The following is a 23,060-nucleotide window of genomic DNA, read 5'->3' as shown; positions in this document are numbered from 1 at the left end:
AAGAGTGTGAAGTGGCAGAAGCACATTATCCTAGGGAAAAATTTATGAGCACAAGTAAGATCAAATACACTTATTCTTGTAACTGTTCCATGCTGACATTGTGTCAGGACCCCAGCTTCATCCACCCTCGAGTGAACCATGTGTCAGAAAAGGGAATCCTGCCCTGCAGCAACTCSACAGCAGAACCTGCAGGATCATGGACAGCTCCCTGCTCTCTCCCACCTCTGTCCCCAATGCTCCCAGTTTGGTTGAGCTTCAAAGGTCMCAGCTGAACAGGATCACAGGAGCAGATGCAAATCCCAGAATGGAGCACAGCACACTGGAATAATGCATTTGCTATTGTGGAAATTCCTTTCCAGTGCTATTTTTAATAGCCAGTATTAAACATGCTTATGGATATTTCCATTTCCAGCACGGTTATTGCTATTCAATTGCCATTAATGTAAATGGCCAGTGCTGGCTAATGCCAAGCCACATGATGAAATTATTTCCTTTCCCATCTGGGTTCCTGTAGTCTTAAACAAATAAAAAAGACGGGTGAGATCAGAGCTGAAACATTCATCCTGATCCCCACCAACACCAYGCAATTTTGGAAGAAATCTCTGTTTTTAGGATAAAGTACATGACAGGCATTATCCCCTCTATCCTACCTAATACTACAGTTAAAAATATTAATGAAAAATGACTAATGGTAACTAAATGATTCACTTAACTCGGCTCCCTCTGTAATGTATTCTTCATRTGACAGGCATTTATTAGCTCTCACTGATGACTCCACAGACACCCTGCTATGCACAGAGTGCCTGTCTACACATTAAAACTTAATGCACAGAGCAAGAATTATTGATGTTAGCTCTGTTCTAAAAGGGCATATCAGCAGGACTTTTTTTTTTCCCCCTGCCACGGCTTTATTTTCCTTAGCTACTGAATAATCGCAGATTTTAAATTTTACTAGACACCAGTGGTCAAATAGCCTCTTAATTTCACCACAATCTTGTTTTTCCCACGACTGCTGGCTTTTTTGTGTGATTTTTTTTTTTTACAGACATATTAAAATAAGTACACATGTACTTATTTATTTATACTTTCAAGATTCAAAAAAAACAGTTTTCAAGATTCAAAAAAAGCAACCTAGTGGTTGCACATTGCAGGCCTGGGGAAACAGCGAGTCTTAATGGACCTTGTGTTTTCCTCAGGATTTCAGCACTTGCAAGAACAGTCCAAGGCTGATAATTAAGGCAGGCAAATACTGCAAGAAGTTGAATAGTGCCTTGAACATGATCATACCGTTGTTTTCACTTAATTGAATGTATTTCTAGGCTCTGAGTGAGCAGGAGCTGAGTGCTTTGCTTCTGCACTGATGTGACAAAGCATCACAACTCTGCTGCATGCAGGCCTTCTCCACCCTGGGTGCTGCTGATTGCCCTAAATCCCAGGCCTAACTTTTAATATTCCTGATGGTAACAAATGGTTTAACAGCCTTCTGGAGTCCCTGAGTGAGATTTCCAAATGCCTACATCCCAGGCACTTGGGAATCTCAGAAAACCCATGGTATCCAGTCTTTTGGGAAAAAAAACTACCACCAAGAAACTATCTCTAAGTATCTAATTATCTTAAAACCAATAAATGGTTCCCTTCTTCCTGAGCTAATCAGACCTTGGGCATGAAACACAGCTTTTTAATGGTGCTTGGCCAGCAGTGAAGGAGATTCCCTGATCCTCTGGGAGTGCTGAGCTCTCTTTGGTGCAGCACAGCAGCAGCTCCTGAGTGTCAGCACAAACAGGGTGAGGACAGAACCCCAAAGAGTCTGTGTTTTGATGCTGGGAAAGGTGGCTGGTCACCATTTCTCTTCCTACCTTAGACAGATGGAGCACAGAGCAGCATTTCCTGCAGCTGGACAGATCCTGCCTGGAAAGATGGGGCTGGGATGTGTCCAAAAGCAAACCTCAGTCAGACATGGGTCAATATTGCTGTGCTTTGTAAGGCTCTACAAGAAGGCACCAAGCTGTGTCTGCACTGCCCTGAACCTGTGTAAGCCTTGTGCCAATGGAAAGGGAGCAGAGGGGATGCAGAATAATCCTCTYTGCATTTGGCAGACTGAGGCACGTGGTCTGCAGTCCTTCCCTATTCAAGGAAAGCCATAAAACCTCCACGTCAAATGGAAAATAATAATAATAAGCCTCCAAGCTGAGCAGCTGAAGTGCTCCCTCAGTTTCTTTTGCTCTGAGTGGAGACAGAAAAGGAAGCATTTTCTCAAGTGCTTGAGTGCCTGTCCCCATACTTAACCACCAGAAACCTGAATGAATCACACAATTTGCTAATTGCAGTAACCAGGCTGGAAATAGATTTCGGTCTAAGACACACAAGTTTTTATCCTAAGCCTGAATATAATTCCCATTAACACTGTGCTCCACTGCCTTAAWATAAATGGCAACTTAGACCAGATATAGTAATGACTTATAATCTTTTAGCTATGTTTCCACAAAAGAGAGGTCATCAATATGCTATTTATCATAATCTATTTTTAGGTTTCATGACACTACAACGTAAGAAATAAATCAAGCTTGGCCTTTAGGATCAGGGAAGAACAGTTTTCTGTGCATTTTCCTTTTAAAAATAACTGAATATGGAAGGAATTGGAATTATTTGGAAAATGGATRTGCTTGATAAGGGAATATTAATGCATTTTCCAATAATAAAAGTGAAGAATTCTGTTCCAGATAGACATTCCTTTTCATTTTTATTGCACAGACAGTGCTTGATTACAGTTTAGGGAAATGAACTGAAAGAACAGATGTACTATTTTTTTGATAGGTAGTCAGAAGGGCATCTGAGAAGAGTTGGAAGGCAGRTGATTCAAAGGATAATTGAAGAATGATATTTGAACAGGTTACATTTGTGCCCTCGGGCATTAAGCATAGGAGACTTTTTTAATTCTCAGCACGGGAGTTTGCACGGCTGCAAAGCAAATGAACACAAGGAATAATTTTATTTCAGAGACATGCAGTAACTGCTGGTTAGCAAGATGGGAATTTTCCACAGTACTGGGAAATAGCAACATTTCATCTGAAGATATTTAGAATAAGCCAGATGTTACTCAGTTTAATATTCATCAACATTTGCCATGTTCCAGTATCATCTTTTCAGCAGTTTCAGAACAGATCAAAAGCATTTCAGGGTAACACAGGCAATAGCAAGAATGTGCAGAAACAGCCCCAGGTGCAGAGCTSTGGCTCTCTGTGTTGGGATTCAGAGGACACAGGTCACAGCTGGCCCATGCTGTGACTTTATTAATCTTTGGTGCCAATTTCAGTATCATATTTCATTTAAAAAAAAGAGGTTACCTTTCTAACCCTTTCTAAGGGTTTCAGCCCTAAGTAATGTGCCCTTTTWAAAACCCCTCCGGGTCTGACACCCCAAAATCCTGCTTAACAACAGAGTCCACATTAATCCTTCCCAATAAAAACCAGATATATCAATTAGAGAATTTCAGTGGAGCACACACCCTACAACCACATCATTGACACGTTAGTGCATCATGATTAATGTWGTGCATTTCATGCCAATTGAATTCCTAATGATTAGCCACTTAATTCTGAGCTGAAACAATTACTCTTCCCATTGAGAAAYACTTGTTTCAGCTCAAAGCTCGGCAGCTGGAGTACAGAAAAGCCATCCACAGCCAGTCATGCAAGTACATCTTGTGTGTGGAATCAAAATGCAGGTTGACTAATACGTATTTTGTATGCATAATGAAGCACTGGGCATACAAAACCATCCCTTTTCAGGCCTGGTACAAAATTAGGACTGAGCACATCTCTAATTCATGGATTCAGCAGCAGCTGGGCCATGCTGAACACACTTGTGTTCATATTTGTGCACGAAAAAGCAGTTTGCCCTCGSTCTGTAAAGGCCTCCACACAAACATTGGCTCTCCCTGAAGTCATTCTGATGAACATTTCGGACTCTATTTATTGGTGGAGGGTGCAGTGACAAAGCTGCATGTCAGAAAAATCAAACGGGTGCATTTTGATTGAGATAATGACAGAAAGGAGCAAATACTTGGCTCGCCTTCAAGTAAGGGAGGAATTTAAGAGATACATCACAYGGCAGCTGTGTAGTTTTGGTAGATGCACAATTTAACTCGTACCCAGTAATTACATTTGTCATTTTTTATGATCAAGACAATAATTACACCGCCAATATGCCCCTGAGAAACAGATAAACAGGCATTGGGAGTGTATCAGAGACATAACAATCTGATGACAAAAACCACTGATGGCAGAACTGCTATGGGAATGCCTGGTGAGCTGATTGTGCACACCAGCTCAGGCACTGGCTGAACATCCTGCAGCWCAGCAGCAACAAGAACTGAGCCTTGCCAGGCCACTGCTGCTGCCATTTGGATGTGGTGCTGATGACTGCATCAGCATTTAGATGGGGATTGAAGGGAAGCATCAATGCTGCCCCACTCGGAGAGAATGCACTTCTCCAGGAACAGTTGCTCAGTGGGGGATTTACAACACAATCAGAGCTGCTAACATTGGCAGTGGAGCATTTCCCTAAGTCTCTAAACTAAAGCACTGTCCCTAAGGCAAGATAAGCCATGGGGGAGCCTTTCTGCTGACCTCAGTAGCCACCAAATGAGACTCCTCTTAATGTGATCCAACGGGCTCCTCTGACATCTGCACAAAGATCTCTCTTGACCTTCAAAACACATCACACATTTCATCACCGACACGCTGACCCACCACACAGTACAGGATTTGGATTTCTTATTCCATGTGGACTTGCAGCTTTGCAGTGAAACACACTCCAGCACTTCACTGTGTGAGGGATCTGAAGCTGATGTGTACAACAGTGAGGATTCACAAGGGAGTGAATTATTCCAGGAGACCTTTGTGGTGTCCAGGGAATGCTACTTAGAAGAAAGCCAGAAACTGCTTCTCAGAATTAATTTTGCAAAATAAAGCAACAGCAGCTGGTAAGTGTAATAGATATATAACTCTCCATTTCTAAATTAAAGGTTTACTTTTAGTGCTTGCAATTGCAGACTAAGTCCTTGACATCAGTTTATCCTTGCCTGGCCTCTGCAGTCACCCTCCATGCCTCTTTTCTCCAAAACTGGATCCAGGTGAAGAAAACAGTCCCATAAAAGATGTTTTCTAAGATACACACACTGGCCGAGCCCAGCTGCATTCAGACTACTTTCCTATCTGTTCTTACTCCTCAGGCCTCTGATTTTTTTGACATTCTTTTAACAGACTAAAAGAAATCAACAGCAACCATCTGGTGGGACTTGAAACACACCCCAATATCCACAAACCAAGAATCATTTCAATGATTCCAAAGACAGGAGCGCGTTCAGCAGGGAAGGAGGCTTACTGAGGTTATTTTTGGATGTGGATAACAGATTGAATACATGGATTTTTATTGTGTTGTTACTCACACAAGACCGACTTGTTGGTGCCAAGACTGCAGGAGAGCCTTTAATAACAGATGACAGCACCTTGCCAGTGGTGGGATAAAGAGATTCAGTGTCTTAGTGGATGATACCTTCTGTCTTACTTCTTTAGCCACAGATTTAATTACAAAGATAATGTCACGAGAAGCAAAAATCAATTATTCATTAAAGCYGCCTAAGAAATCATTCTTTTATCCCATGTATTTCGTTTCAAGATCATTTACACTTGGGTAAAAAGGCAGTTTTCTTCCTTCAGTGTCAATATTTTATATAGTAACTCACTTAGCAGCCCAAGTGAAAATTGAAGTGGCTCTCTCAAAGAGGGCCAGCATTTGATACTCTCTGCAAGGCWTGCAGGTGATGCTTGCAGACTCCACCAATCTTCCTGTGACATAGCAGAGGCTGTGAGATTCAGGGATCAAAAGCAGGCTCAGGGAGACATCTGTYACATCCCTTTTAAAAATGAATTTCTCAATGCATTTACATCACAGTAATGTCTTCTTTAGAGGTGGTTGGAGGTGAAACAGCAGGTCTTGCACTACCTGCTTTCCAGCTCCCTCCGTTTTAATAAACACAAGCCCAGGCCTGCCATTGCTTTGTTGACACACTTTCATGTTATTTTTACCAGTTAACAGATAAAAAAGATAAAATTTCTTTTACCTGTTTTGTTTTTGCACTAGTTGTATAAAATAAATAGATAAATGAGAGTGTAATTTTCAGAGGGAGAAGTGTCTCCYACTCACACTTTCACTGGCTCCACCACTTTCTGACAAAGCCATAACCATAAATCTGAACAGTAACTCATGTGAAAAATACTCTCATTTTTATAAGAGAAAAGGTAAGAATGGAAGAGGGAGACTAAACAGAGCTGAAGTCTGAGAAGGACTGGGGCTGAGAAGGAGACTTCATGGCTGGAGGAAATGGCATTTAAGAATAAGAAATGCTTTTGGCATTCCAAACCTATGGGGAAAAAAAAATTAAAAAGCTTTTCTCCTCAGAATAGTGATTTTTGGCTATTATTTTACAGAGAGATGTCACTGGCACAACATCTCTTGCAGAAAGAAACCAGTGCCTGATATTGCCTATCTSACCTTCCCCACAGGAACTTCCACTCAATTTACATTAAGATGTTACACTTTTGGAGAAGCACCAACRATTTTGGCTTCTCTTTACCAGTTCAATGAACATTTCTTTTCTCCTTCAGCCATGCTTATTATGAATATTTAATACACCAAAATGAACTGAAAGCTTCCACTGTGCATCTGCTCTCCAGATCTTTCATCCATCTATTGATATCCGGACTCAGTTCACTAAATTTGACACTAACTATATTGCTATGTAAATACAGTTCCTTCAACTACTATTTCATAAGTAAAATATATGCAAAGCAAAGCCAAATCTGACTTGAACAGATGAAACTGTCCTCTCCTGGCTATAGAGATGTCTTTGTTATTTGGGCTCCTGATGTTGATTCCCCACACCAGCTTGTACCTTCATCTTCTGTCCTCTAATTGAATTAATATTCACTTCCTCTTCCTAATCCCCAGATGCTTGTCTGAAATGATCTAAGACACAGCCCACATTTACAGGGAGAAGAAAATATGAATTTGATAGCTACAGAGGTTGCTAATTTGCTGTGCAGCCAGGCAATCTGACTGTGGGGACATTGTGATTTTTTTACTGTACCTCTAAAACTTGGATGTAATATTTTGCTTTTAGCCCTGTGCTGGACAACACTCAGAATACTGCTCAAATATGATTTAAGATTGAAAAGAAAGGAACACTCTTTCCTGCATTTTCCAGGCACCAGAAATACACTTCAATTTCAGTGCACTGTAAATTTTCCAACTCTCTTTGGTTTGGCTATATTTATTATGTTGCTACCAGGGGGAAAAAAAGAGGGAACCCTTTTTGGCATAAGACCTTCAGCATTTACCAGTGCAATAAAATGTGTGGAACWGTGAAAAGACAGATAAAGAAACATTCACAAATATAGCTCCTTTCTGATCCCATGAATCACATCTTTTAGCTTGAAGTTTGGCCTTTTTAGAGCTTAGGAGTTTTGCCATCAATTTTCAGTAGATCAGGTTTCACTTTTCTCCCYAGGTTATAAATGGATAAAAACATCTACACTGACAGCATGCTGGAAAACCTAGAATACAAAGACACTCCTCCCTCTAATACAACCATCCCTGTGAAGGAAATAAAATTTTGTTTTCATTCCACCCCACGTTTTGCCAGTGCCTCATGAACATAGGGATGGTTCAAATACAAGAAATTATCCACACCAGAATATACAGCTGAAACAGGTAAGTAAATCAACAATGATCTACTGGAGTGGCCTCAGTGTGACAGGTATGTTATTTATAGAGGGGAAAAAAAAGAATACACAATATAAACACATTTCTTATTGTGTTCAAATGCTGTATGGGTATTACCTTGCAAAAAATAGATCTTTTTTCCTTTTCTTTCCTCACCTGTTCCATATGAGTAAGAAGCAAGAGATGAGCACACAAGATTTTAAATCAACCATGGTTGTTATTCTRTTATATCCTCAGATCATCATTATTTTGAAAGCATACAAGTTTTACTAGAAAGATTATTGAAGGCATAAAAGTATGAAAGGGAAGGTTTAATRATACAAGAGACATGGCTGAAACCACAAGGGTTGTATGTGTTGGAGGTGAATGAGGATAAAACAACTTTCAAAACTGGGTATTTGCATGCAGTGCATGGGCTCTCTGTTAGAWAAGCACTTCACAAACTTCAACTGAAAGAAAACTTCCTTAGAAAGCATCCTKAAATAATCCCTGCTGGATTTGATGATTTACACACTCGTACAAAAACTCTCCAGCCTGTCTCCCCACAGTACCATGAATTTCCTAAGTACAGGAATCCCAAAARGCACACTGGCTTCTGCAGCCACATCTTTCAAAGGGCAGTATTTTAATTATGCTATGTCTGTGGCATTCTCTGCAACATTCTCTGCAAAAACAGACAAGAAGATCATTGCACTTTTCTGAAGAAAGCTTTRGTAGTGCAGCTCATGACATTATTTGGGTTAATTTATATTGTACAAAGTGAAAAAGTGAATGAGTAATACGTATTGACATCATACACAAGGTCAATGGATATTACAGGTAATTTTCTAGAACCTGAGGTTCTGCATCAGATACAGTTAAGTCTGTAAAAAKAGGACTTGGGGAATCTAATCTCTTGAAACTATTTGCAAATATACCAACTTCTTCAGTCCCTCTTTAAAATKAAAGTTTAAATTAATAAGAATTGCAAGTACCAATAGATAGATTTTATGCCTGTATTCTCTGATTTTCAKAGTTACATCTATTGGAATACATTCCAGTCCCTCGGGGAGAGAGAGGTTGCAGCTGGACTCTCAGGATTTAAAGAGATCATCTAGCCCTGTTTAATTGTTTTTTCAATTAAAAAAAAACAACAACCCAACACAGGGAAAAGAAGGCAGATGCTCARCCAAACACAGCTGCTTTCCTTCACACAAAGGAGAAAGCTGCCCCAAAACTCCTAGCACCAGAAAGAAGCAAGAGAGGCAACAGTTTMCAAGTTCTGGGTTGAAAACACTGGGAATGCAGCAATTTAGGCAGTGATGCTGGAGCACTTGGATGATTTCTGATGCTTGGAGCATTGACAGAAAGGACACATTCTTCCCTGCAGGGACCAGGGGCAGAAATTTGTGCTTGTTACACCWATTTGCCAACATTGACATCCTCCCACTGCCCTTTGCTTCCTGATCCTCCAAACTGCCACATCCCCCTGCATTCTGAWTATGATTATCCAGCTTTTCTGGCATGTAACTTAAAAAATGAGGAGGAAAAATGAGAAACTTTMTGATGAGAAAGAGGCGGGCGAGGTGTCCCATTTGACTATTACTGAGTTCGGAGGAAGCATTTGACTTAATCAACATGATTCGAGTGTCCAGAGGTCTGTTTTGGAGACAATTAAACAAAAAAGCCACTGAATGCACCAGGTCAGAGTGCTGCAGTCCAGGTCCTCTCTCCACCCAGCTGTCCAAGTGCTTWTCTAACAGAGAGCCCATGCACTGCCTACAAATACCCAGTTTGGAAAGCTGTGTTATCCTCTTTCACCTCCAACTCATACAACCCTTGTGGTTTTGGCCATGTCTTTTGTATTATTAAACCTTTCTTCTCGTGCTTTTATGCCTTCAGAAACCTTCTCTAGTAAAATTCATATGGTCTCGAAATAATAAAATACAAATCAGGGACTGGGGAAATTAAAAAGAAGTGCTCCTTCTTTTTCTGTCTGGGGAATCTGAGCTACTTTGAGTGAGACTTTATTTTCTTTCATTTCATGCAGGTAACAAGTCTTTTATTAAACACAGGTGCCCAAAAATTCATCCCAATGCACTGCAGGAACTTGAATGAGCATGTCCTGGGGATAATTCYAGCCTTGAGTGCTGGTAGTTACTGTACATACTTGTCTGATTAATTCCTCTTGACTTACAAAGGTATCCATCATGTCACAATGAATGATCTATGAAGCACACCATACCTGAAACCTTCCCCTCCCCGAGTCATTTYCTCAGCATCTAAAACCAGCTCTTATCATTTGTAATCAGTAATTAATAACAAAGCATTCTCACTAGTGCAATTTTCCTGCTAAGGTTAATGTAATATTTCATCGCAGGCCAGCTGCTGTTTTATGACTTCCAAGCACGACAGTAAGTAATGTGTCTGCATAAGAAGTCATCCATGGAATAAATCAATTATCTCCTCTTTCATCAGCAGGCATTTTGCTGCAGCAAACGAGGCTAATTACACATGAAGTTGCTGTTTACTAACAGGAGTAGGTACCCAAAGTTTGGCACTGCACATTGACTGTTCTTCCATTCTGTGCCTTTCCCATTAAGGAGTTTTTCATCTCTGATCAATCAAATATTGTGATTATGAGCCGTCCTTACTGTGCTGTTACCACCTGCACAGATTTGCCTACAAAGACCAGCATCAACCACACAACACATGTTTTCAGCACTGGTAGAACTTTGGGGACACTCATTGCCCTTGATAGCATACATATTTATGAATATTCTTCTCGGTTGCAAAGCATCAAAAAATTCAAACATCCCGTTCTTTCTCATACTTGAAAGTTCACTTCCCAGGATAGTTCTATTGCTGTCTTAAGGAAAAAAATCTGAAACCCAGAACACATCTACGTGAAAACTGGAGAAAATATAATGGATATTGTCAAGTAAATTTGGAGGATCTACTTTTTTTCTCCCCTTTTTGACTGATGCAGTAATTGTCTGGCATCTCAGGCTTTTCTTGCATGATGCAGCTGATGAAAAAACACAAATCTGGCTCAGGAAGCTCATGAGCCACAGGCTGCTCTGCTCTGGAAGAAAATCATGAGTTCTTTATCTTTCTTGTAGCCACTTGCTGCTGAAGACAAGTGAACTGGACCTTTCATCCTGCTCAATGAGCTGCTCTTTGGCTCTTCTGAAAATGAGAAGCTGAACTGAGACAAAGTTCACAGTGCTCAGCACCTCAGGCTCGCCAAGGACAGAAATATCAGCTCTTAAGCATTGGAACCTTTRATCCAAAGTGCTGTGGATGATTTGTACACAGAGCTCAGACCACAAAGCTCACCAGACTCTGTCCAGGARCTGGCAGAGCTGCCCACAAAGGGAATAGAAATCAACTGAAGGTAGGAAATTATAACCCAGGTGAGTGATGTGGGCTGAACTAGGCTGATATTTGCTGGGGCTATCCAGGCAGTCCAAGCCACAGATAATCACAGGGCAGCTCCCAAAAAGCAGCATTTGTGGCCTGAGGTGACTTAGGATGTATAAACCCTGTCTGCAAGGCAATRGTTCACTTACTGCCTTCTCCTTGTGTGAGGGAGAGGAGGGGAAAAAATAGAAGTAATGAAAGAAATGAGTAATTTTGGAATGACTGCACCAAACCAGTGCAATACAATTTCATAATACAAAGGCAACAAACACAYGGTCTACAGCTCTGACCCACCAGTTTCAGCAAATCACTAGACCTGGCTGCAGATACACCAAAACCTAGAAATACTTCCCCTTGACAAAAAGAAATGTGTTTACCAAGGCAAGTAACATAGCAAACAGTGTGACCTTTAGCAAAACAGTCACGTCGATTCATGAATTAAAGTTAGGMAACGTCAAACTAGAAACTGAAACAAACTCATCCTTTGGACTTGGATCCTGATGGATACAGAACTTTATCTCTTCTGTGTGCCTCTCAAAAATCTAGACAGTTAGAATAAGCAAAGGTGCTACTTGTATTTAATGAGAATTAAATGTTAATCTTGACTAGAAGACAAAATCCAACCTTAAAGATGCAATTATTTCCCACTCTTCTRACATTTGGCCTATTTTGGTTTGCAACTTCTTGTAATTCAGTAGCATGCTCACTGCACCAAATAGATCAATGTTAACCACGAAAATGTGAGTGATGTTACCCAATTCTGAACTTCTGGTGGCTGCAGCTCATGGGCTGACCCACAATTATCTGTTATTCTYGGAGCAATGGGGCTCTACCCAGCCATGGAAATTACAAGACACAGTTGAATACGCTGTCTTCTAAGAATATGTCTTGCAARTATTTGTTTACCCACATTCTTAAATCCCTGGGGTTTCATATGCAAAAAAAATCCCACAAAATCCACCCAAGATAAAATGCAAGYTTATGTCACATTCCTACAGGGCCCTTTGTCTGCATTCAGTTATATCTAGATTCTCTGCTTTGCTATTTGTGTGTTTGAATCCTCTTCCTCTTTCCATTTATAATTATATAAATTTGAAATGAACGGTTCATTTTGGCCCTCCAAACTTGCCACTGGTATCTCTGCACCTTATTACTAAATCTCCACCTGAAAATGAAAGGCAAAATAAAATATAATTGGGTCTCAGACATGCTGCACATTGCCTGCCGTGCATGAGGAGACCACAGCCTGGAAATCCACTTACTCAGTGTAAATCCAGTTCAGTTATATTGACTTTTCTTTCCCTCATGGTATATTAGTGCTCATGAAAAATCTTGCAGTGAAAGCCCTAGAGAAGACATCTTTTGTCCACAGACAAATGCACTTCCTATTTTCTGCTTTATTACTACAGGCAAAAGAGCAAATGAGTTATTCCTACTTTTACAATAATCACAAGGCCAGACACCCACTCAGGCATAARCCCTACATGGATTTTGTCATAGCACTTGAATTAGGGCTTGAGAAWGTGTCCATCTCCACCCATTGGTCCTCTCTTTCAGCACTCAACATAGCAACAATTTTGATGAGTCTTCTGAAAATCTGAGAGCAGTTCTAACATTCAGCCCCTACAAACCACCAAACAATCCCCTCCGTTAACTTCAGATCTTGCTACATTTCAATTTCCTGAAGCCAAATCTTTCTTTCAGCTTTTTTTTTTTAAGTTATTATTATTTATTCCCTTCTCTTCTTTTCTTCCTTTCCTTTCTCTTTCCTTTTCACAACCATTCACCAGGCCAAAAAAAGATTTGAGAGACAAATAATGGCCTCTGCAAACAACACAAGTAATTCCAYAGAAGGAAACAACAGGCCAGGATCAGAGAGGCTGTTATATGTCAACACAGTAAATAACCACAGTCAAATTCTCAGCTGGTGTAAATCAACCTGTCTCTGTCTGGTTTTATGAGGGCAGTGCAACTTGATATTAAACACACAGCAGAAATACCTTATTCATATTAAACTACAGCATGTGACATCTCAGTGAGTATTGACCCTGTCTGACATCTATTTGAGTCGATGGGCAAACTCTCATCTCCCCAGGCAGGGAACAGCCAGGAGCACACACAACACAAGGCACTATAGGCCATTAATGTAGCTCAAATTTGAAGTTTCCTACCCTTAAAAAAAAAAAAAAAATCACAGCTACACCAACTTGCAGTAATCCAAAACCATAGCTTCAGGGTATCTTTCAGTGGCCTAAGTTTGGTGTTTAAATTACACATATTACTTTGAACTACACGGAGAACTACAAATCTCTGCTCAATCAGCTCTGCTGTTGCTCTGAGGAAGCTGAACTGAGTGCCAGAGATTTTCTGGATGGTGCTCACAGCCACAGGCACCAGGAGAGAAATGKGGATTCACAAAATCAGGAATCCAACGGGTTCTGATAGTCAGAGGTTRAAGATCAAACTGATTTCATTGTTTTCATCAGTAAGAGAGAGATTTTGGGCAAAAATGTCTTCATAGAATCAATGATTTGGATTGGAAGGGACCTCAAAGATCATCTCAGTTCCAACTGCCATGAGCAGGGACCCCTTGCACTAGACCTTCCATCCAGCCTGGCCTTGTCTTCTTGAATATTTATTATATCTTGACTTCTGAGCTGACTTTACAAATGGCTGTTTGCAACTGCTTAAGGCAGGAAAGGTGAGAGATCCCATCTCCATCCCTGCATCCTCGAACTCTCGAGGAATAAGCATCCTCCTGCCAGAATATGCAACAGTTTCTAGTCTGCCACCTAAAGAAAGGTGAGATGAACATCTCTTTGGGCAAAAACAAGGAAAAAAAGGATGAACATGTATCTGAGGAAACATTCTAGGTGTCCCCTCCAGTCTGTTGCTTTCTCTGGCAGCCTCTCTCACTGCCTTTTTTTGTTACTGTTTTCCCAGTCTGCATATGCTCATTTGTCTGTCCCTCTGGTACTGAGGGCAGCCTCTTCCAAAAAAAAAAAATAAAAATCAAACAAAAACTAAGACCAAAGAAAGAAACAAAAATGAATTCTTGATAAAAAACAGGTATCAGCAAGMTGATGGAAACACTTCTGCATAACAAACATAATCTCCTTTAATCTCCAAGGAGATTAAATTTAACCTGCAGATGCTAATAGTTTTCCTTTGCAGCACAGGATTGATCCTCTTCAGGACTTCTGCGTGCTCTTTCCATCTCTGCAATGCTGATTCCCATAATGGTCAATAAAAGCTGTTATCATAGTGTGACAAACTTATGTTCCCAGCCATGCACAGAATTCAAATTGAATTAGAAAGTCAGCCTGTGCTCATAAAAACAACACTAACGAGCAAATGGAGCTTTACTGCCCTACATAACAGATATCACATATCTTTGGGTCGCTGTCAATTCTTTATGTAAATACTTTAAATCCCTCAGACTTCGTTTTGCACACTATATAGTGAGTCTCTTCATAATCAAGTAGTATTTAAAACATTTACTGCCTTGTTAAATCTAACAAGTTAGATTTACTGGGATAGTCACTTTGCCTAATAGCCAATTTAGTAAAACTCAATGTATTCATTGATGGATAAATATATAATAGGCGGTTGTTAAACTTTAATAAATATGTTTAATAGTCAGCTGGCATTTTCTCTCAATGGCACCACTTCCTCTCAGCTGCCAACAGGAAATGCTTCTCCTGAATGTGCCAATTCAGCCCACATGTAGGGAATAAATTGATCCAGAGGAGCAAACAGGGGCATGAATTTCAGGTAGTTTTCCTACGCTGCTTTTCACAAGAGGRACAATAACTGAGGTTATCCTAAGCTCCCATCAAGACATCCAAGTGTTGAATGGTGCACACTGTAAGGAAGAACATGAGCTGCAGGGTTTGTCTAGACTCCATACAAGCCACCAACCAGGACAGGAAAGGCAGCTGGCTACCTGAAAGTCATATAAATGATGTTCATGTATTATTATTGCAATTTACAGTCTGACTGCACTCCTTGTCTCATGGAGGTCATGTTGCATTCTCTCACCCCACTCCACCACTCTTGTGTCAACACGATGCCTTGGCTTCCAGCTAGATCTAAAAACTATATCMTTTTAAGGCTTTTGGGTACCTAAGAAAAGATTTTGGAGGAGTCCATATCATTAAGACAACTAAAAGCCCTTAAAARTCAGACCCTTAGCTAGCTCAGACTGTAGAACATTCCTGCTAAACCCTGCAGGTTACAGAATACATTCTCCACACTGAAGGCAGCTGTTGCATGTAAATGAGAAAAACAGACCRAAATTCTTCAAAAGAGACTGTGTTTGTATGCTGGACTGGAAAAAGCTTAATTCCAGCCACAAAACACTCACCTGGGTGGGATTGTACAATTCCTGGAGTGGGCTTCTGGATCCTTTCCGACAGCAAATGTCCATCCCGAATGGATTTCTACGCATTACTGCAAGGGGAAATTGAAATTAGTACAGGTTAGCAACACTGGTTAGCAGTATGCAACTGCAATACCCACAGCAGAAGATTGTCTGACAGATCAAAGCATTCTAGACAGGGCTGTCACTTAACTCCTGATTTCCTATCCCTAGCAATAGTCCAAGAGCTAAATACTTMATCTGCTGTGGAAATTACTAAAAATAAAAGATCTCCCATGAAAGCTGTTAAGCAACAAGTCTCAGTCTGGGTGCACAAAAATTCAAGCATGGGGACCAAAGCAGCACTGTTTTCAGCAGATATCTGCTTCTCTGATCATCAGGGAGGAGTCAGATGGATTCCAATAATCAGAACCAATAATCCAATATTCCAATTATCCATTCCAATAATCTGAGAGGCAACGTTTGAGCCTCTAAAACAGATGTACACAGAAACCTCATATTGAAATGCATGATTTTAAAGCTTTTGGATTAACTCTTCTGTTTCTCCTAGAACAGATATTCCACAGTACACAACACACATACAGTCAAACATTCTGGACACAAACTATTTTGCTCTGCATATTGCAACTGGGAATTCGACTGGGATCCATGAACCAACACATGCTGTGTTATCTCCATTGAAGACCAGAACTTTTGAAAGCAGAAGCTTTGCCAAAGGTCTGATCAAGGAGCATTTTGGATGACAAAAAAAAACGTTCAGGAGAGGTGTTGACCTGAGCCCCGGCAGGGACAGAAATCACCAGCTTTGTGGCCATAAAACTCTCTAAGGAGCCATTTGGCTCCAGCCACCTTCTACAGTCAGGGCAAAAACAAAATCTTGCWGTGCTGCTAATGTCATATGGGCCACACCATCCTCTGCTAACACTCTTCTTTCCCCAGCTCGCCCTGAGAATTGGAAAAGGAGTATCAGGCTGTCACACACCCACATCAAGTGTCACAGGSAGGGAAGATTTGTCTCATCAAGGTTGAATTAAGATATAACCGGAAAAAAAAAATGTTAAAAAAAATATATGTTCCTGCTGGGAACATGAAGTAAGGCAGAATTGGGCATGCTTTTACCACCTCTTGCCACTTATTGTAAACAGCAACTATTGAGGTGTCCTACAGCAATGAGCTGCACCACTTGAAGACATGATATTGTGGGCTTCAAGCCAAGTTGAGAATGCAGTCCAGTCATGTTTTAATACTGAGGCCTAATAAGCAATCATAATTGATAATCAAGTAATGTAAACCACAGAAAACTGTACACAGTCCAATCTGGAAACATAATTGATTCCTTCACTCACTTCATGTCTATTTTTCAATAGGAGGTAATTATCTAATAACATGCTGGCTCACTTCTTCCCTAAGCAGACAGATTCTACGGGTCTTGTGGCAGGAGTCAGACACTCTCAGTAAACAAACTGGCTTCAATTTTCTTCACAATTAGGGCAGAAATGTTAGTAGAGGCAATCATTTTAATTGACACATTTAAACACCTGAATAAATTCTGAGCATTTTTTAGTCACGCGGACAAGTACTGCAGTTCCTCCATTTTTTGTGGTAATGTGCCTTTTCAAAAGATAACTTAGAATGTGTTTTAAAAAGTTAAAACTTTAAAAATACGCCACATGAGTAATGTCAGGAGTGTGGAAGTGGTTTTAGGAAGAAAATACTAAAGTGAGGATGTGAAACATCCAGCAGCCACTCCAACTACAGAGCTCCTGTCCACCTCATCCCCCCTCTGTCAAACTCCTCCATGCTCTTGCACCAGGAACTGTGTCCAGAGAAACTTTYAAAATCCTTTTGTAGGCCCCTGCTCCATAAAGAAATCTTTCCAAAATGAAGCCTTCTACTCGAGGGCAAAGCACATTAAAACACCACAGCAGGGAGAAAGGGAGAGGGGAGCATTTCAGTGTATGCAGGTCATTAGACTGCCATTAACCAAGGTCCTGCAACACTGATGCTTTGTTCTAAAATGAAGAAAAATAATAACTCTAGTGTGGTGTTTCCTAACTCATTTCACCTTTCATTTCCATTAAATACAGTAAATAGCACCTTACATAAATGTATCCATCCCTTCCTGCTTCACTTAGCCAGCAGGTATCAACACAGCAACAATTTTTATGCAGCAGTAATAGCAATAAAGATTAAATTATTTACACAACATGAAAGATTTGCTTCCAGATGTAAACAGACAATTAAAAAAGCAACTATCATCTCCCCAGCAAAAGCTAAAGGCTAATACAGAGCCTTCACCATAGAGGCGATTCAAACGAGTTTATCATTTCCAATATTATTTAATTGGTTGGKTTTTTTTTTCAATAAAGCCTTCAAAATCAGACTGTGGGGTCAGTATGGCAACACTGCACTTGGTTCCCTGTTCAGTGGTGTCAGGAACAGCACACCCCGATACAACTGTACCCAGCACATCTGGAGAATCCCTGTGCYTGGACTTTAACAGTTTTTAAAACTGCAGCATCAAAATAAAGGTGAATATTTCCCTTTCCTCAGCAGAAATCCCACCTGCACTGTTTGTATAATAAGTGAATAGCGATCAGGAATGTTTTTATAKAATTCCAAACASTTGCTGGCATGTCTGTGGACAAGCYCACCTCGCAGGGCTCCTGCACTCTGTTTTTTAGTGCCTCAGTTTCTTYATGATGCCAATGAGAAAACCTTTTGGGCCTGAACCTCACCTATAGCAATGTGCAGTAAGATAAACTGGAATATGGAGGGTAACGGCAGCCTGACTAATTTTAACAATTTCACTAAGGATCCGTCACACTATTGTGGAAGCAAAAATTAAAAAATCAAGCCCTTTATCCTCACCAAATCTTCTTATTAGCATAGTAAATATCTAAATCTCCATTTTATGGCTYGGGCTGATCTCCATACATAATTACAGTTAATTATAATCTAATGATAAGTACTGCACATGCATGGCTCCAAGAACCAATCAAAAGATCATGCACACTGAGAGTGTGAAGCAGCTGACAAAGAGACCTRGAATTGTTTAGGTTGTAAAAGACCTTTAAGATCAGCAGCATTCAGTGCCTTTAATGATTAATAAAGAGTAGAATTAATACTGCAAGTGCAGCAAAATCCCCTGAATTTAGCCAGGAGTGTGAGCAACTGCGTGAATTTTCAGTTTGTTACTTGAATACAGGAGCTGTTAGAACAAGACCTTTGYTCCATCCCCAGGAAGGATTTGTCCAAAATGCAGTCTTGGCCCATCTTGCTCAAATATGTGGTACCACTAGTTATTAATCTAATCAGGAAGATGCAAACTATATAGGCACCAAATTTCAGTTTCTCAAAAGAGAAAGATAAACAGCCCTGCTTATCAACACAATAATCAGCTGTGTGTRTATATTAATAAATAGAGAGAAGGAAACTACGTGTGTAGGCCTTAAATCATCTGAGAAGGGAAACATCCGTGCACAGCTTCCAGAAAACTCCATTTAGACCCTCCAGCACCAAGAGCAGGAATTGGACCTGTGAATTCCAGTGCACTGAGGACAAGAACTCTGAAGACCATTCACATGAAAACATGAGAACCTCTGTCACCTCTCCCTGGCAGAAGGTGTTTCTAATGCACTTGGGAACCTACAAAGACCTCGGCTCAAAGTGGGAGATGTCCAGGGGAAACACTGAATATAAGAAGCCACAGCAATACAATTTCTGCCTCTCCCTATCAGCAGCTACAGAAAAAAATGAGGGGGAGGACATGGTAACACTTCTGTTGGGAGATTACTGGATGAAAAAGGTGTGTGAATACTGGGACTACCCAGACAAAATGAAATGGGATAGGGCATAAATTACARCAACCAAGATTTTTTGGAGACTGAAAACCATGAAGGTGACCTTCTCATGAAGTGTCAGAAGGGCAAATTAAACCATTTCTCACAAGTCTGTACGGGATCAAGTCACAGAAGAGATTCTTATGGATGAGACACACAAAATAATTGCCACTTCTACTGGACTGTGAGAGACAAACAAGTGACATTTCAAATGTGAGTGCATGCATTCAGCAGCCATCTATCACTACCATTCTACAATCTCATAGATGTCAGAGGGGCCAGTTTGTAAGACTTCTGTATATTAAAAGTTCCCCAGCTGCTATCTAGCAACTGCTTYCCTACTTGGTAACATTTAATTTGCATTGCTTGCACTATTCTAATTACTGGCATGATAACAAAAACCAAATGTAAAAATTGTACCTCTGTTCACCGCCTCTTAAATTAACAGTCTCACATTACAAATATTTGAGAAAAGTTCTGAGGACRTATTAATATTTAACTTTTCATTATAATGGTCTAAAGTACAAAGACGAAATCCCCTAAAACAGCATTGCTTAAAGCTGACATACATAATTCATTCCTCCTATTGGGATACAAATTGTTTCACTGAGGAAGAAAAAGYATGCAGTGGCAGCAGAATGGTGAGACTGGTTGAAGATGAGATCCTGTTCTTGTTTTTAGAGAAAAAACCCAATATATTGCTCTTTTTGGTCTGATTGCTCTTCATTTTTGGTCTGATTTCTGCATGAGAGGCTGTGAATGGACAGAGTTCTGCCTGCTTCTTTTGGCTGAAGTGCATCACTCTCCAGCTGATCCATTGCTCTCCTGCTGTCCCACTGCCCCTAATTTCAGCCACAGTTAATGCTTTCCATGGAGCATCTTCTGCACAGCAAAGAGCAGCTTTTCCTTGAGCTGTAACCAACGGGGTTAGGGCTGACCACCCACCTAAACATTCCCTACTTAACCAAGACAGAAAAATCAGTGCCACACAGTCAAGGCAGGATAGCAGCATTAAAATGGTTTTTTACATCTTTGCCATTTCCTAGCCATGTTTACAGAAGACACTGCCTTCAAACTTCCTGAATTTTTAAATCAAAGCAAAAAAAAAAAAAAAAATTATTGTACCCATACTGAAAGTTCAAAGATCCTCTTCAGGTAAAGATCTGGACATGTTGTTTTGTTTTTGTTTTTTTTTTTTTTAATGACTTCTGCTATGACCCCAAAGCAGCACAGAAAATTTTGGCACACAGGATGAAGCATTGGAATACACATTTAAACACTACACCAGGCACCTTAACCACAGCGAGACATCCACAGATCAGTTGCAAAGATATTTCTGTAAATGGTGTTATGAAACCATGCTCTGCCTGTACCGGCAAAAATTATTGCTCAAGGCAATACCCAGACAYAAACCAAGCAAAATTCAATCCAACATTTTGCACTCCCAATGTTCTTCAAGCATGGTAACACTCAGGGCAGAGTTGAAGTAAGTGACCCAAGGAAGTGGCTCTTTCCCAGAGCTCGTCAGAGGTTTGGGACTGTTTTGTTTTTTTGGGTTTTTTTTTTCCCAATTTGGAACATCCTGTCCACATACCTCTCAGAAAGAATGCTGAAATCATGCTGAACAAGCAGCTTGTTCTGCTTCAGGAAAGCAAGCCTTCCATAATAATTTCCAACAATCTGCTCTGAAAGACTTCAGCAAAATTTTAACCACAGGCAAAACAGGAAACTCAGCAACAAAGTCCACCTCATTTCAAACATCATTAAAATTCCTATGCTCCCTTCTACACACTAATCAGGCTAAGGACACCAAATGGTATGAAAGGGTTAATTTTTAATCAGCAACCAGGGAACATGAAGAGTGAATGCAAATGCTGTCACCCAGCACTGGGCTACAAAGCCTGAGTGAGGAGACTTTGAGATCGCTCTCCAGGCAATGATTTATGAACACTAATCCTTCAGCAGGGGTTCACAAAGATCAACAGATTGATAGCAACATCTTGTGACATCTGGGGCCTTGTGCTTTGCTGCATTCAGCTCAGGATTTTAGACTTAAATTATTGGTCCTTCATCTGGAGACCACAGGTACAAGGATTTATGAYTTAACTCTTGTCTGGCCTCCTGATTTCTTAAGGCAACACTGCAGCTTTCTTCCCTGGAGCTTGAGAGATGTATTTTTAGAAAGTAAAAATCAGATTAGGTATCGTATGTAAGTATGCCAAAGTCTTAAGTGCAGAGAATGTGACAATTCTTCTTTTTTATAATAATGGAGAACAAGATTTTACCTTACACCAGACAATAACTACAAAAATAAGGGTTTACTTAGCCTGAGAAACAAACCAAAATGGATACCAAAAAAAACAAGATAAAAAATAAAAAAAAACAAGATAAAAAACTGACCAGCAACCCTAAATGGTTGATGTTAAATGCAATAAATCCTGGCAGAGTAAGGAAATGAATCTCAACATTTGTTTCTTAGCTCTAATCGCTAATTACGAAAGTTGTAAATGCCCTCCAAAGAATAGAGAGATATTTAATTCCTTTTTGCTTYAGACAGTTTTCCAGAAATAAATTTGTATTTTTATCCTGTTTGTTCTCAGATTAGCAGGGGGATGAATTTAATTGGGCACAGTGGGGAAGTTAATATCCTTGGGTGAAATTATGCAGAGACTTAGATCCTTGGTCACCCTACGGATATTGCATGTGGCATAAATTAGCACATCATCTTTCCTATTAATGAACAATGAGAAACTTTTTTCCAGTAATTTTTAAAAAATGTTAATCTATACAGCATTTCTTTAGAAGTCTCAAGAAATTATCCAYAAATCTAAATCAAGAGACTTTTCTACAGGCTTTACTTCTCCCATGAGGAGAGCTCTATTTTGTTTATCTCAGGAACACACAGGCTTCTTTTAATACAGCAAGTTTTTCTGGGTGCAAACTACAAACTCCATTAGATTTGGTCAGAACTTTTCTGATACAGCCTTGTTTTTTCTGGCATGAAATGCAGATCTGGGGGCATCACAATCTTTCACAGGTCCATTCTGGACAGATCACCAACMTCCTCTGAGAATGCCAAAATTAATGTCACCAATTAGCAAAGCCAGATGTCGCAAAATATTGATCAAAATAATATATTTCTTTTCTCAATGAACTAGTTCTAAGTGTTCATAAATAAATTTTAAAATTTTTACCACCCACATCAACTTAAGAATTTGTTTGAATCCCAAGGCACAGGATTTGTTCCTTTTCTTTTTTCCACCTTGAATGGAACTTTCTACAAATGAAGTTAGAAGCTTAGGAATTGTGATTTTAATTACATGTATTTCACAAACATGTGCATCATAAATTTGCATGAAGGGACACTGCAGATCCTGTGCATCAAGTGCAAAGTAAAACTCTTTCTGGACATCATAATTTTTCCTMCCTTTCCACAAGTCAGCCAAGTGTTTTGCAAAATGAGACTGCAATAATCTGGRAAGGTAGGAAAATTTCTAATGAGGCTCACAGGTCTCTAAAATTCCTTCCTCCAATTTCTAGACACTCACTGTAACAACATCAGCAGGCACCTCTGYTGCTGGGTTGTCTTTATAGCAAAGAGCTAAATGCTCTGCTCTATTCTTATCAGCCTAGTTTTCAAGCTTGTAGAT

At 40.0% G+C, this 23,060-nt stretch overlaps 1 protein-coding gene across 2 annotated transcripts in view; it reads right to left on the bottom strand.

Moving 5' to 3' along the window:
* Positions 1-23,060, bottom strand: part of CHST11 (carbohydrate sulfotransferase 11) — a 150,158-nt gene that overhangs the window by 71,301 nt on the left and 55,797 nt on the right. For both annotated transcript variants that reach the window (XM_057382208.1, XM_057382209.1), the window contains exon 2: positions 15,554-15,639. In XM_057382208.1, coding sequence (XP_057238191.1) covers positions 15,554-15,639 — 86 coding nt within the window. The remainder of the gene's footprint in view (positions 1-15,553; positions 15,640-23,060) is intronic.

The sequence above is a fragment of the Malurus melanocephalus genome, unplaced genomic scaffold, assembly GCF_030028575.1.
Source record: "Malurus melanocephalus ecotype Western Australia unplaced genomic scaffold, MMel_1.1 scaffold_554, whole genome shotgun sequence".
NCBI lineage: Eukaryota > Metazoa > Chordata > Aves > Passeriformes > Maluridae > Malurus > Malurus melanocephalus.
The sequence above is the reverse complement of the archived record's forward strand: the minus strand, read 5'-3'. Positions and strand labels throughout refer to the sequence as shown.